This window comes from Xiphophorus couchianus, chromosome 15 (genome assembly GCF_001444195.1).
Source record: "Xiphophorus couchianus chromosome 15, X_couchianus-1.0, whole genome shotgun sequence".
In the NCBI taxonomy this organism is placed as follows: Eukaryota; Metazoa; Chordata; class Actinopteri; order Cyprinodontiformes; family Poeciliidae; genus Xiphophorus; species Xiphophorus couchianus.
The window spans coordinates 3,975,050-3,987,662 of NC_040242.1; the positions used below are offsets into that span (position 1 = coordinate 3,975,050).

Sequence of the window (12,613 nt, forward strand, 5' to 3'; positions counted from 1 at the left end):
CCACATATCCCGTTTCAAAATGGCCGCCAGGCGATTTGACTTTGATTCTGTTTTGCTCTCAACGTGTGAACACAACATTTATACAAAATATGAACAGATGGTTTAATTATTCTCAATGGTGCCGTTCTGGGCTCTCTGTATGTAACAGTGAATAATTAACAGCAATATTTGGATTATTTAGTTTGTCATAAAAGAAAAAAAAAGGGTTAGTTTTTCAAAGTAATATTTTCACCATGGTATTTATTCATTTGTAAATGTAAAAGCTACATATTTAATTAGCAAGCTAAAGAGTTAGCTAGTGTGGAGAATGATCTTTTCTCCAATAGGTTTTTGGAGAAAGGAGTCAGTGAGTTGAATTCATGAATTCCATTTAATAAGACTAAAAACAGCTAATCCATTTGTTCAGGCTATCCTTATGGGCTAACAGAGCAAAATGCCATCAGTCTAAGCTGCGCCCTAAAGTGGGCGTTCCCTAGTGTCTCATTTCCTTTAACCGTAGCTTTGCAACCAGCTAAAAGAGATAGAGGAAAACACAAAATTATATATTGTCAACACTAGCAAGCTAAATATTTAGTTCACAAAACAAAATATCTTAATTAAATATTTGGCACCAAATGAAATTTTTAGCTTCCAACGTAAAACAAAGTATATACCATGGAGATAAAGATTTAGGCTGAAGCTAAATACTAGCTAGCTAAATTGCAAACTCAAAATAAATATTTAGCTTCAAACTAAATATTTAACTCCAAACGACTAATCATTCAGCTTGGTACCAAATATTTAGTTTGCAAACTAAAAACATATTTTAAAACTGAATATTTAGCTCAGAGCTATATATTTTTTGACGCTAAATACTTAGTTAGAAAGCTAAATATTTAGCACCAACTCAAGCTAAATATTTAAATTAAAGCAATTTTTTGGTTACAAACTGAATATTTATCTTCATACTTCACACCGAATATTTAGCTCTGCGCTAATCATTTAACTAACATATAAAATCATTTGTCGATAAATACTGAGCTACAAGCTACAAGCTAAATATTGAATTTATATATACTGAATATCCCTGATTTGAAGTTGGAGTCCCTGCTAGAGTAATCTGTCTGACTCACCATACACAGCAGGAATATCTCATAAAATTATTGTTAGAGTCATTCTGATAATCTGGTGTCCCTAAAATTGTCAGAAGGAGAAGATTGAGTTTAAAAGTAGTGTAATTATCTTATCATATGAGTCTGTGTTCATCAGAGAGACAGTCATAGGAAATAAACAGTCTCTGTTGCACCAAGTTAAAGGTAAACGTCTAAACAGTTTGTGTCCAGAATCTGTGGGTTCTGCAGAGATGTTAGCCGCCATTAAAACCTGAGTTTTCTGTTGAATACAGGCAGATTTTATCACCATTATTTTGTAGTACTGCACCATGATCAAAAGAGCATTGTTGTCATTATTTTTATTATTACTGTTGTTGCTTAAACAGTAAATATGTGTTTAATGATACATCCCTGCTGTTTCTGCTAAATGTGTAAATAATCTTGGAGATTATTTACTCCCAGATTAGACAGACAGCTGGTAAACTCCTGATGATCTACAGGCTGAATAAATATTGATTATGTGATTTTTGTGTCCCTGAACACCAATAAAAACTCATTAAACATCGACAGTTTCAGTTATCAATTTAAATGAGATTAAAATAACGGACAGTCGCCGGTGGGAGTAGACGCGCAGTTGACTTTAAGCTCTGATTGGCTGGCAGAAGTCTGGAGGCGGGAAGGTTTGGACCTCTAAACGCTGTGATTGGTCGGAGCAGGAAGCGTGGTGCGCATGAGCAGCCTGTTAATTAGACGCCGGTTTGAGCTTTGGAGCAGACGGAGAGATGCTGCTGGTCTGAGCGGAGCCTCGCGGCTGGAAGTTAAAACAGTGAAAAAGGAGCAGGAAAAGCGTTTCTGCTGGATTAGCAGAGTCTCCTGCGGTTGACTGGAACAGTCTGGGACCATGGTCCAGCACAGGGAACATCCTGGAGCGGGAATCGCCAAGGAGTCCCGCGAGGCGACGGACACCGAGGAGGGTGAGCTGCTGGCGGCTTCGGCCTGCAGCGCCGTGCCGCTGAAGCCGGACTGGTGTAAAACGGCGTCGGGTCACATAAAGCGGCCCATGAATGCCTTCATGGTCTGGTCCAAGATCGAGCGGAGGAAGATCATGGAGCAAAGTCCGGACATGCACAACGCGGAGATCTCCAAGCGGCTCGGGAAGCGCTGGAAGATGTTGAAGGACACGGAGAAGATCCCGTTCATCCGGGAGGCGGAGCGGCTCCGACTCAAGCACATGGCCGACTACCCGGACTATAAGTACCGGCCCAAGAAGAAGCCCAAAACCGAGGGCTGCGCGTTTCCAGCGGGGAAGTCATCCGCTCAATCCCCGGAGAAGAGCACCGTGAGGTCGGTGAGTAAAAACCCCGGAGCCGCCAAGAAACTCTCCAAACTGAAGGCCGGGAAGACGGTGGCCGCGTCCGGCCGCGGGGGCAGCCACCTGCCGCCGCAGCCGGACCACCGGTACCGGTACATGGTGAGCACCAGCTTTAAAACCGTCAAACGGGAGTTTACCGACGACGAGGAGGAGGATGATGATGATGATGACGACGATGATGATGAAGGCTCTGAGGAAGAGTTCAAAGTGGAGGAGGAAGAGGAGGAGGAACCGTCCCGGTTCAGCCTGGCCAAGATCCCGTCCGAGCCGCAGTTCGAGTCCTCCGGCCGGCTCTTCTACAGCTTCAAGAACATCACCCGGCAGGGCGGCGGGGCCTCCTCCTACCCGGCCTCCCTCTCCCCCGCTTCCTCCTCCCGGTCCGGATCCACGTCCTCCTGCTGCGGGGAGGACCTGGACGACCTCCCGGCGGAGCGGGCCGACCTGGCGCTGGGCTTCCTGGGCGACCCCTGGGCCTCCTCCTGCAGCGCCGCCGCCGGGAACCTCAGCCTGTCCCTGGTGGACAAAGACCTGGACTCCTGCGGCAGCGAGGGCAGCCTCGGGTCCCACTTCGAGTTCCCGGATTACTGCACCCCGGAGCTGAGCGAGATGATCGCCGGGGACTGGCTGGAGGCCAACTTCTCGGACCTGGTCTTCACGTACTGACCGGTCGGAACCGAGGCCCAGATCCGGTGCTGATCGTGGAGGGGGGCGTGGCCGCTGCCGGCTCCCTGCCTGGACTCGGTACCGGTTTCGGAGCTTTGCTCCCTACCTGGACTAGGTACTCTCCAACAGGGTTTTTATGAATTAATTTTCCGTCTCAGGTCCGACCCATTTTCCGGACTATGCAGTCTCACTCAGTCCCATAAAGAACTGTAGAACCAGAACTGTAGGACTTCAGGTGTTTTTTAACGTCGGATACTTTTGCAGCAACTTTAAAAAGAACCAGAACCGAACTAGGCGTGGCAGGAAACCTTTTTGATATTTACATAACCAAACATACCTCATCTTTTTAAAGATATCAGAATAATAATAATAAAATGACTATTTTCTGGCATATTTTTGTACATTCAAAGGGAATGTCAGGCACTTGTTCCACTCTGGGTTTGTTTTTCTTTTTCCTGAAAACTGTTGGTTCCGGTTCTGCCTTGATTTGATGCCTTGCAGTTGTTTTAAAGCGCAGATGGAGGTGTACTGGGAGGTTTACTGGGAGTACTGGTCAGAGTGTAAATGTTGTGAATAAATAGATTAAAGTTTAGCAAGTTTGTGTGACTGGTTATAAAGATGGAGGAAAAGCTGGAGTTTCTGTTGCTTATTTTAATTATTTTTGTATCACTTCATCAGCAGCACACGTCTGTTTTGTTGCTCATTATTTTTGTGCAATATGAAAGAAAATGAACGTAAAGGGCCATCCTGAGTGTTTTGTAGCAGAAGGGAAACTGTGTGAACTTGTCCTTTATCATAAAGTCTGTACTCTGAATAAATCAGCTGGAACTGAATCAGATCATCTCATTATTGATCCTTCTGGACTCTGATTGGCTGATTAGTGGAAAATAGAAATGAAATACTCCTGCAGGTTTTGTTTTTTGGGGTAAAAGTTCTTCATTTGTCAGAATTGCATAAAACAAATTCATAACTTCTGACTAAACTGTTGACAAAAACATATGAAGTCATGTTTGATGGTTTAAATGCATCTGTTGCAAATTATTGCACATTTATCCAGCCTTTTTCCATATTCCTTCAAATATTATTCATATTGTAAAATTCTTATAGGAATTATTCTTGCAGATTTTGTTTTGTTAGTTCAGATAAATTTGACTCATTCTAGAAATGGAAAAATGTTATGAAAAATAATCCATCAATTCTAACTAATGTTCACAGAAATCAGTTTTTCTGCTTGAAATTCAACATTTTTCTTTTCCATTTGTCTTCTAACTGTATTCATATAAATGTAACGAATCAGGACTACAGATGCATCTAAATATCCAAAACTTAATTTATTTCAACAAATTGGTTCCTAAAATATTCATTACATGATATATTTCAAGCATTTCTTCCAAGTGTTTGGATTCCCCTGTTTGTGCACCTTTTTCTTTCCACTAAACTTTCCATTAATAAACATGGTTACAGTACTGTGAAGCTCCTGAAGTTGGCAGTTTTATAACATATTGGATTGATTGGAGGGAAATAATTTAAATTTGGGTTTTAAATGCCTCAGAAATTCTCTAGAATAACTCAAACAGTTGGAAAGTAAGGAAATAAATGAGCTTTTTGAGGTTTAAATTAATCCGCCGATTTCTCTCTTCCTCTCCTTCCAAAGGTGGGAAACAATTCTGAGCAAAAGTTTTAAACCAGGTCTGCTGAAAGGCAGATAAAATCCTGTTTTTTGTCTAAAATCTGTTTATGATTCAACAGTGACCTCTGACCTTTAACCCACTGTAGAAATCATGTCAGTAAATTAGTGAAAATTGGAGTGTTTCTGGACGTCTGAGGCTGAAATGAAGAGCAAACATCAGATTTTAAATCCTGGAAGCTGCAGACGTTACTTAGCTTCGTCTCCTGTCAGGTTCTGCTCCCATGCAGGAGCTGCTGCGGCCTGAAGGGTCGGGGTCCCGACCACAAAGTCAAACTGTTTTCACAACTGCAGCTCATTAACTGCAGGGATGGGCGACACAAACCGGCCTTCATCAGAGGAAGAGGAGGAGAGCCAGTCACATCTGTGCGTTTAGTTTCTGAGCGTCTTTTAGCCGTTTAGGTCTCATGACTCCTGCAGACAGACGTCTCCGTTTATAAGTGCTGCTGTTAACAGGCGGCGTTTAGAAATGCTCTGTAAAAAGCCGCTGGCTGCCGTCCAGATCCTGGAGCTTAAACGGTTCTGATTGAGATGTTAACGGAAAAGAAATGGCAGCAATAATTTGGGTTAGTTAGCTCATCATGAGAGGAAAAAGACAAAGTTTAACCCTATTATCACTTTTAAAAGTCACAGCTTAAAACTAAATATTTACAGTTAGCAAGCTAAATATTTAGTTTGCAAAATAAATATATTTAGATTACAAACTAAATATATAGTTAGCAAACTATTTAGTTTAGAAAGTAAATATTTGGTTAGCTTTCAGCTAGTTAAACATTTAGTTTACAAGCTAAATATTTCTGCTTCAAACTAAATTCACCTGTTGATACTGATTTGTTCTCTGGCTCGTCTTTTGCTTTAACCTGAAATGTTGGTGAAAAACGAGGAGAATAAATGTGATAAAAACGATAAAGCCACTTGAAAGCAGGAGTTTACAAAGAATGCTGGAAGACCCAGCTTTTATTTTGGTAGTCCACTTCCTGTTATCAGCAAGTCAATTTTCAAATACTTAGCTCTAAGTAAAATATTTAGCTTCAAACTAAATATTTATCTTTATCTTAACACATCTGAGACATTTATAAAAACAAATCAATAACATGGTGAAAATATAATTTGATTCTTTTTAGGCTGAACAAGTTATTGCGGCTAATTCTTCTAATACTGTAACTTTACAAACGTCACCTTGTGAGTTCCACTTCCTGTTTCAATCAGTGTTCAATAACTGCTTGTTTCTTTTCCTGATGATGAGACAAAATGTTGTTTTGATGCTTTCAGTGTTTAAACATGCAGATTGTGAAGGTTTAGCTAAAAGCAACCAGAAGCTGTAGGGATGCATCGCCCCCTCAGGCCGGAGGTTTCTGGTTCTGGTTGTTTTTACAGTGCAGGGTGGAGACGCAGTGAGCGTTCCCAACCAGCTCAGGGTTTCAGCAAGACGAGTTTTAAGGTTAAAGATCAGTCAGAGACACAATGTGTTCATCAGGAGCTGCAGTGAAACCGCTCAGTGTGACTGACGGGTCGATATGAGCCGGTTCTGGATCCGTTTAAAAGCCTCTTTAAGGCCTCGATGACAGAAGGGCTCATTTTACCTCCAGCCGCAGACAAAAGCGCCAGTGTTGGACGGCGGTGAGGTCACAGAGCAGAAACCACATCAGAAATATCACCTGACACCAGATACCAGCCAGTATCATCGGCCCGGCCCGGGACTGGTCTGGTTCTGATCAGCAGCAGAACGCTCCACACTAACATGAACTCTGTCGGGTCAGGCTGCTGATCCGAGACGGACGGGCGGACGCAGAACTTCAGCTGCTTCACCAGCGAAAAAGATCTCAAAACCAGAGAGAAACCTGAGGAGTCGCCAAACAGAAACTTTTAGTTCCTGCTGACGGACAAAACGGCTCCATTCGGGTCGGACTAACGGTGTGGTGACGCTGCAGAACGTAACTTTTATAAAGAAATGTTTTTTACATATTTGTTGGAACTGTCACCATGTTGAGTTTACTATGAGAAAGACAATCTGAAAAAAACACTGCTCCCGGTCAAAACAACCAATCAGAGGCAGGAGGAGGGTCTTAGTGCTGTCAATCATCCTCATGTACATGCTGCTAAATGTGGTGATGTCAGAAAAAACAACTTACCATTACAGGAAAACCATTAATCCACTGGTCATGTTAACTAGCCTTAGCATTCACAACAGGCTATGCTAATAGGGAGAACACAAGCATGATTGACAGCGCTAAGACCCACCTCCTGGTTCTGGTTGGTTGTTTCTAGTTTGCACAGGGAGCACTGGGAGAAGGCAGGGGATTATCTACAGTGACAGTTTCAACAAATATGTGAAAAATATTTTTATGTAAGTTACATACTGTACCTTTAATAGTAGCCCTTTAATTGACCTCTGACCTCTGGTCCTCCAAACCTCAGTCTGGGCTCGGTTGAAGTGGACTCTGGTTCGGTTTGAATGTGAACACCAAGCAGACCGGACACCGCTCCAAAAGCTGGAAGTGGACTGCAGCGCAGGGCATTCTGGGTAAATACAACCAAAACAAACATGATAACCTAGCGTTAGCAGGAGAAAACAAGATAAATCATCCAACTGCTAAAAACTGACGCCTCTCCATTTGTGTTTCTGAAGAAGCAAGTATCTTCTGGAGATCTTTTGTGTTGTTTCCTGGGTGCAGCGCCCCCACAGGCCAGGAGGGGAACAGGTTGGTTGGTTTGACTCAGAGCAGAGAGAAAGAGAACCACAGCAGCTGGAGGTGGAGCAGATGTTGAAGTTTTGGTTCCCAATTGGATCAAGTCTACCGGACTATCAGATGTAATCAAAAACTTTATCTTTTAAAATCAGAAAATTACCAGAGAGCCATTCACTGATTCAAGAAAACATTGGATGGACAACCTGTCCACCTGGTGTGGATTAAATGAGAGAATCAGTTGGATGTTATCAGCATAGATGATAAATGACAATAATAGTGGGACCAGAGCTGAGCCTTGTGGAACGCCACCAGCTAAACTCTGAGGAGAACCTGCCTGTCTACACAGAATGTCCTTGGAAGAGAACCGGTCCTGTTGACAAGGTTACACTGAGACCCAACAGGACCAACACAGAACATGTTGGTCTTACTGGACCAACATGTTAATGTCTCTCCATCAGCAGCCATTAACAGATCGTTGTAGACGTTCACTGGAGTGATGCTTCAGAAAGCCAGACTGAAAGTGAATCAACCGACAAAACCTGGATCTGAGTTGAGTTTCTACGACTTATTCAAGTAATTTACTGAGAAAATGCAGCTTGGAGACGGACAGAAGATCAGTTCAAGGTTAGTTTCACTCCAACCGTTTCAAAATACAATTGAATGGTTGCCATGGAGATTAAGCATGTCTGGAAAAACATCAAGGCAAAACTCCAGATTTGTTTTTGATGAGGATTAACATCATAAAATGATGGAATAAAAAGTCAATTTTACATAATCCTGAGCCTTTAATTACTGCAGATACTGTTGGGTTGATGATGTTAGAACCTGAACGAACAAAGACGGTTTATATTTCCAATGAACAGGTAGAGAGTTTCATTAATGAGCTCAGATTGTTTCATATAATCACAATGAAGGAAGTAAATGGCTGAACTCTGAGTCTCCAAGCTGCTTTTGCCTCATGTTTCTAACTTTCTGATTGGTTCTAGTTTGGTTCCTCCTTGCTTTCATGTTTTTATTATTCCACCTCGATGATCTGATGTTTTTCCCAGAACTGGTTCATGTAACTGGAGAATCAAACATTTGTGGAGTTTCTGAACCTAAATCTGGATCCCAACCTGACGGAACGAGACGAGCTGTCCTCCGTGGTAAACCAGCACACTGCAGCCGGCGCAGGAATTGGGAACGGGGGGAACTCAGAGGGGGCAGGAAGCCGGCGCTTGGCCCTGTCTGACCCCGTCTGATGTTTCCAGTGTGTGTGAACCAGTTCTCCCAGTTCACCAGAGCCGAGTGGTGGCAGGAAATGGTTTAAAGTGAGCCAGTCCTGCAGAGGTGTGACGACGTCTTCATCAGAAAAGTTTCATTTTGAAGAACGAAAGAAAAGAAAACGTCCCGATGTGGGCTGGACTCACCTGGTCCTGCTGATTGCCGGCGTATTTTTACCAGCTGGGTGTTAATGGGAGCTGTTCTGGAAACCATTCACACCCACCAGCAGTCAGCTTCCTGCTCTGGGTGTTTGTGCAGAGATTATTTCCTCTGGTTCTGCCACAGCCAAACGTAAAGCAAACAATGACAGATTTAAACCAGAAACCTTTGAATATTCTCTATTTTTAAACCCATTCAGAGTGAAAACTTTCAACCCTTCATTTAGTGAGATAAAAGAATGAAAATTAAACAATCAAAGTTGGATTTTCTGTAGAGAAAAAGGTTCAAACCCGATCTGCTCCCAACCAGATGGTATTTCTTCTTCAGCTCAAGCAGAAACAGAGGAAGGTGTAGATTTCTAAACTCATGTGGATTTGATTAGACCGTCCTGTTGGAGTCTGTAATCAGTGAGACAGAGGAGCTAAACTCACCAACACCAAGGAAACAAACCCTCTGAGGAAAAACCTCCCCGTAGTTTTCTGGTGTTTAATAATTATTCAGCGGTTCTGTAGTTTCTCTGTTTTCATCTGGTTTGGATCCTGATTGTTCAGCAAGACCTTTTTCAGGAACACAGAATCCAGATATTTAGAGTTTCTGCTAACAGGATGGTGATCAGATGTTGTGTTTCTGAAAAACTGGAATTTTATCATTGTGATAATGGCTTGACTTGTTCTTTATAGTCATTTAGTTCATTGGTAACCTGGTTAGTTGGTTGGTTGGGTGGTGAAGTGGTTCATCAGTAGGTAGGTTGGTTGGTAAGTTATCTGATTGCTGAAGTGTAGGATTGGTGAGCAGGTTGTTTGCTTGTTGGTCGGCTTTTTTCATGAAGCCTTTATGTCATTTTGATCCAGATCTTGGATCCCATCACCTTTTCTTTGTAGCATCCATCTATTTTAGAGCTTTGCTTTTTGCCTTTGGAGACCAAAGAAGAGAAAACATGAATTATTTCTTCCCAGGTTATTTGGAAAGCTGAATGGTCAGTTTGGTTTGGCTCTGAAATAAACAGGAGCACCATGAGTAGAAAAGGAATAAAGCTATAAGGCAAAGTAGCAGACTTGGTTTGAACCTTTTGTGTCCCTTCATTTAAACAATGTCATGATTTTTATCCAGAACTTTCTCCTTCAACTCTGCTAGACTCGGGAGTCGTTTCTTCTGGAGGAACTGAGTTGAGCTTCATGAAACACATTTTGATTCACTTACAAGAAAAGTGAAAACCAGGCTTTAGATGTTTTCCTTCAAGACGTCTGGAGAGTCAGAGCAAAGCTCCAAAGGTTTTGTTCCTAAATCTTCAGAGCAACGTTTCCGTCCGGATGGAGGAGCAGAGACTCAGCTGCTCTCACAGTAATCAGACTCATATCAGAGGAAATACTGAAGCAATCCGTTCGCTTCTCCATCTCTGCTGCTCTCTGATCAGATGTTTGGCAGCGGATCAAAGGCAGCAGCGGCTCAGCTGGATCGTCTCCAGCCTGATAAATCTGGGATTCTGCTCGGGATAATTGAGACCAACTCCAGGGCATTCTGGGTAACGGGGAGACAGGTTCGCACCGAGGTCAGAGGGGATTAAAAAAATTATGCTGAAACTTTTTACCTGCAGAACAGACATTGTTCTGGATAAAAATAGAGCAATAAAAATGATAAACTGAAACCTAACGCAGCAGGAACTCTGTGAGGGAAACTGCAGAAATCCTTCTCTGTAAAACAGGAAACATCATAAAATATGGCTGATCTGTCTCTGTAGTTATGCTGCCATAGGCCTCTTCTCACTTTCTTCTCCTACTACTCTCCAATTTGCATATTATTTGTAGTTATTTCAACTGTTAACTTTATCTGTTTCTGAAAAACAGATACAAAAAATGACTTTTTGTTTGTTTTTGAAAAGTGTCTCGGAACAAAATTTGTTGTTTTTGGTGCTATATTACGACGGATTATTAGGTCTAGTCAAAGCACGGTTTTCAAACTGAGCAGGACATTAAGCTTCATGGTGAAAATCCCTCCAATGTGTCTGAAAAGTCAGCAAAGTTAAAAACTCATTCATTAGAAAGTTACGGTGAAACATGTAAATAGATTAAGTTTCATAAACTTCATTAAATTACTGTATTGTTTTAAGTTGGAGCTGCATTCTGTTTTTTCAGTGTAAGAGAGGAACAACCAGCGGTTTAAGGTGGGATTACTTTTTCACACAGCGCCAGGTTGGTTTGGAGCTTCTTCAGAAACAGAAATCTCAAAAAGTTTTTCCCACCTCAGTCTGGATTCTGTTCGGGGAAAATGCTGCAGCGCTTCCTCCCGGGTTGCAGGTTCGAGTCCAGGTCAGTTGCGCTCTTATCTGCTTCCTCCCGCAGATATTTGCATATTTTCACTGTACCTTAAGCTCTTATCGGCGGCAGGTCGCCGTGAGACGTCACCTCTATCTGGAGCGTCGCACCAAACCAGCGCCGGGTTGAGTTTCTTTTCTCTCACGCTGCTCCCAGTTTGGTGACTCTGATCTGAACTCTGATCCGTTTCCAGATGTTTATCCGACATTTTGCTCATTAAAGTTTCGACCCAGAACGTTCTTTACGGTTACATCTGCTTCTTACACTTTATGTCTGAAACTCAAACTGCCTCTAAAGAGCATAAAATGAACATTATTGTGTTTAGAAATAACCAACAAATATTAAAAGTTTTTTAAAATGTTACATTTTTCTTCCTGATTTAGATTATCTACTGTTTTTGAAAGCAAGTCAGTCTATAGCGCCACCTGCTGGACACTAACGGTTACTTTGAGGCGATTACAGATAGAAAACCGAATCAGATCATCTGCTGTTATTTGTATTTATTTAACAACATTTAAAAAAACACACGGATTAAATTCAGATCAGATCCCAGACAATTTAAGCTCAATTAACACATCAAAATATCCGTTAAAAATGTAAATAAACTAATCAAATTAGTTTTTTCTTTTTCATGTTTATATATATTTTTTAACACAATAAGAAAGAAACGGACGAGACGAATAAAGAATGAATTAAATATTTTAAAATCACACAAAGAAAATTCTTTTTATGTTTTTTCAGTAAATGATTAGCAGTGTTCAACAAAACATAAAAATTACAAAACAAAAATACATAAGTAAATTGTCATTAATTAAGGTAATAATTGTAAAGAGATTAATAACATTTTCAGCTCATCAATAAACATATTCGATAAGATATAAAAAAGGGAGTGTCACACACAACGTAAACAAAACATAAATGAAAAAGTTCCACTGCAGCTTTGTTTGCATACAATTCGTTTTCCACACATTTTATAAATTGGGAGTCGTAAAAGACAGAAAATGCACCGCATAGCTGCAGCACCTTGTCTCCGGGTTTGGCTGCAGCACCTTGTCTCCGGGTTTGGCTGCAGCACCTTGTCTCCGGGTTTACCTGCAGCACCTTGTCTCCGGGTTTACCTGCAGCTCCGCAGCTCTCCTCTGACCAACGGCTCAAACATGCAAAGCATGACGGGAGGAGTGATTCTGCACAGGGCAACACCTGCTGCAGGAGGTAAACAGATTTTATCTTCCCCAAACATAGAAACTGCAGTTTTCTGGATGGATGTAGAAAATTAGCTGTATGATTAACTGTTTTCATGATATTTAATATTATTTATTAGGTTTGTAGAATTATTTGTTAGCTTAAGTTCTCCATTACGACACACAACCTCTAAA

General features: G+C 41.6%; 1 protein-coding gene across 1 annotated transcript; it reads left to right on the forward strand.

Moving 5' to 3' along the window:
* Positions 1 to 1,591: 1,591 nt before the first annotated feature.
* sox11b (SRY-box transcription factor 11b) lies at positions 1,592 to 3,959 on the forward strand. The gene has a single exon (XM_028041287.1). The coding sequence runs from the start codon at positions 1,993 to 1,995 to the stop codon at positions 3,124 to 3,126; it is 1,134 nt and encodes a 377-aa protein (XP_027897088.1). The 5' UTR covers positions 1,592 to 1,992; the 3' UTR covers positions 3,127 to 3,959.
* Positions 3,960 to 12,613: the final 8,654 nt, after the last annotated feature.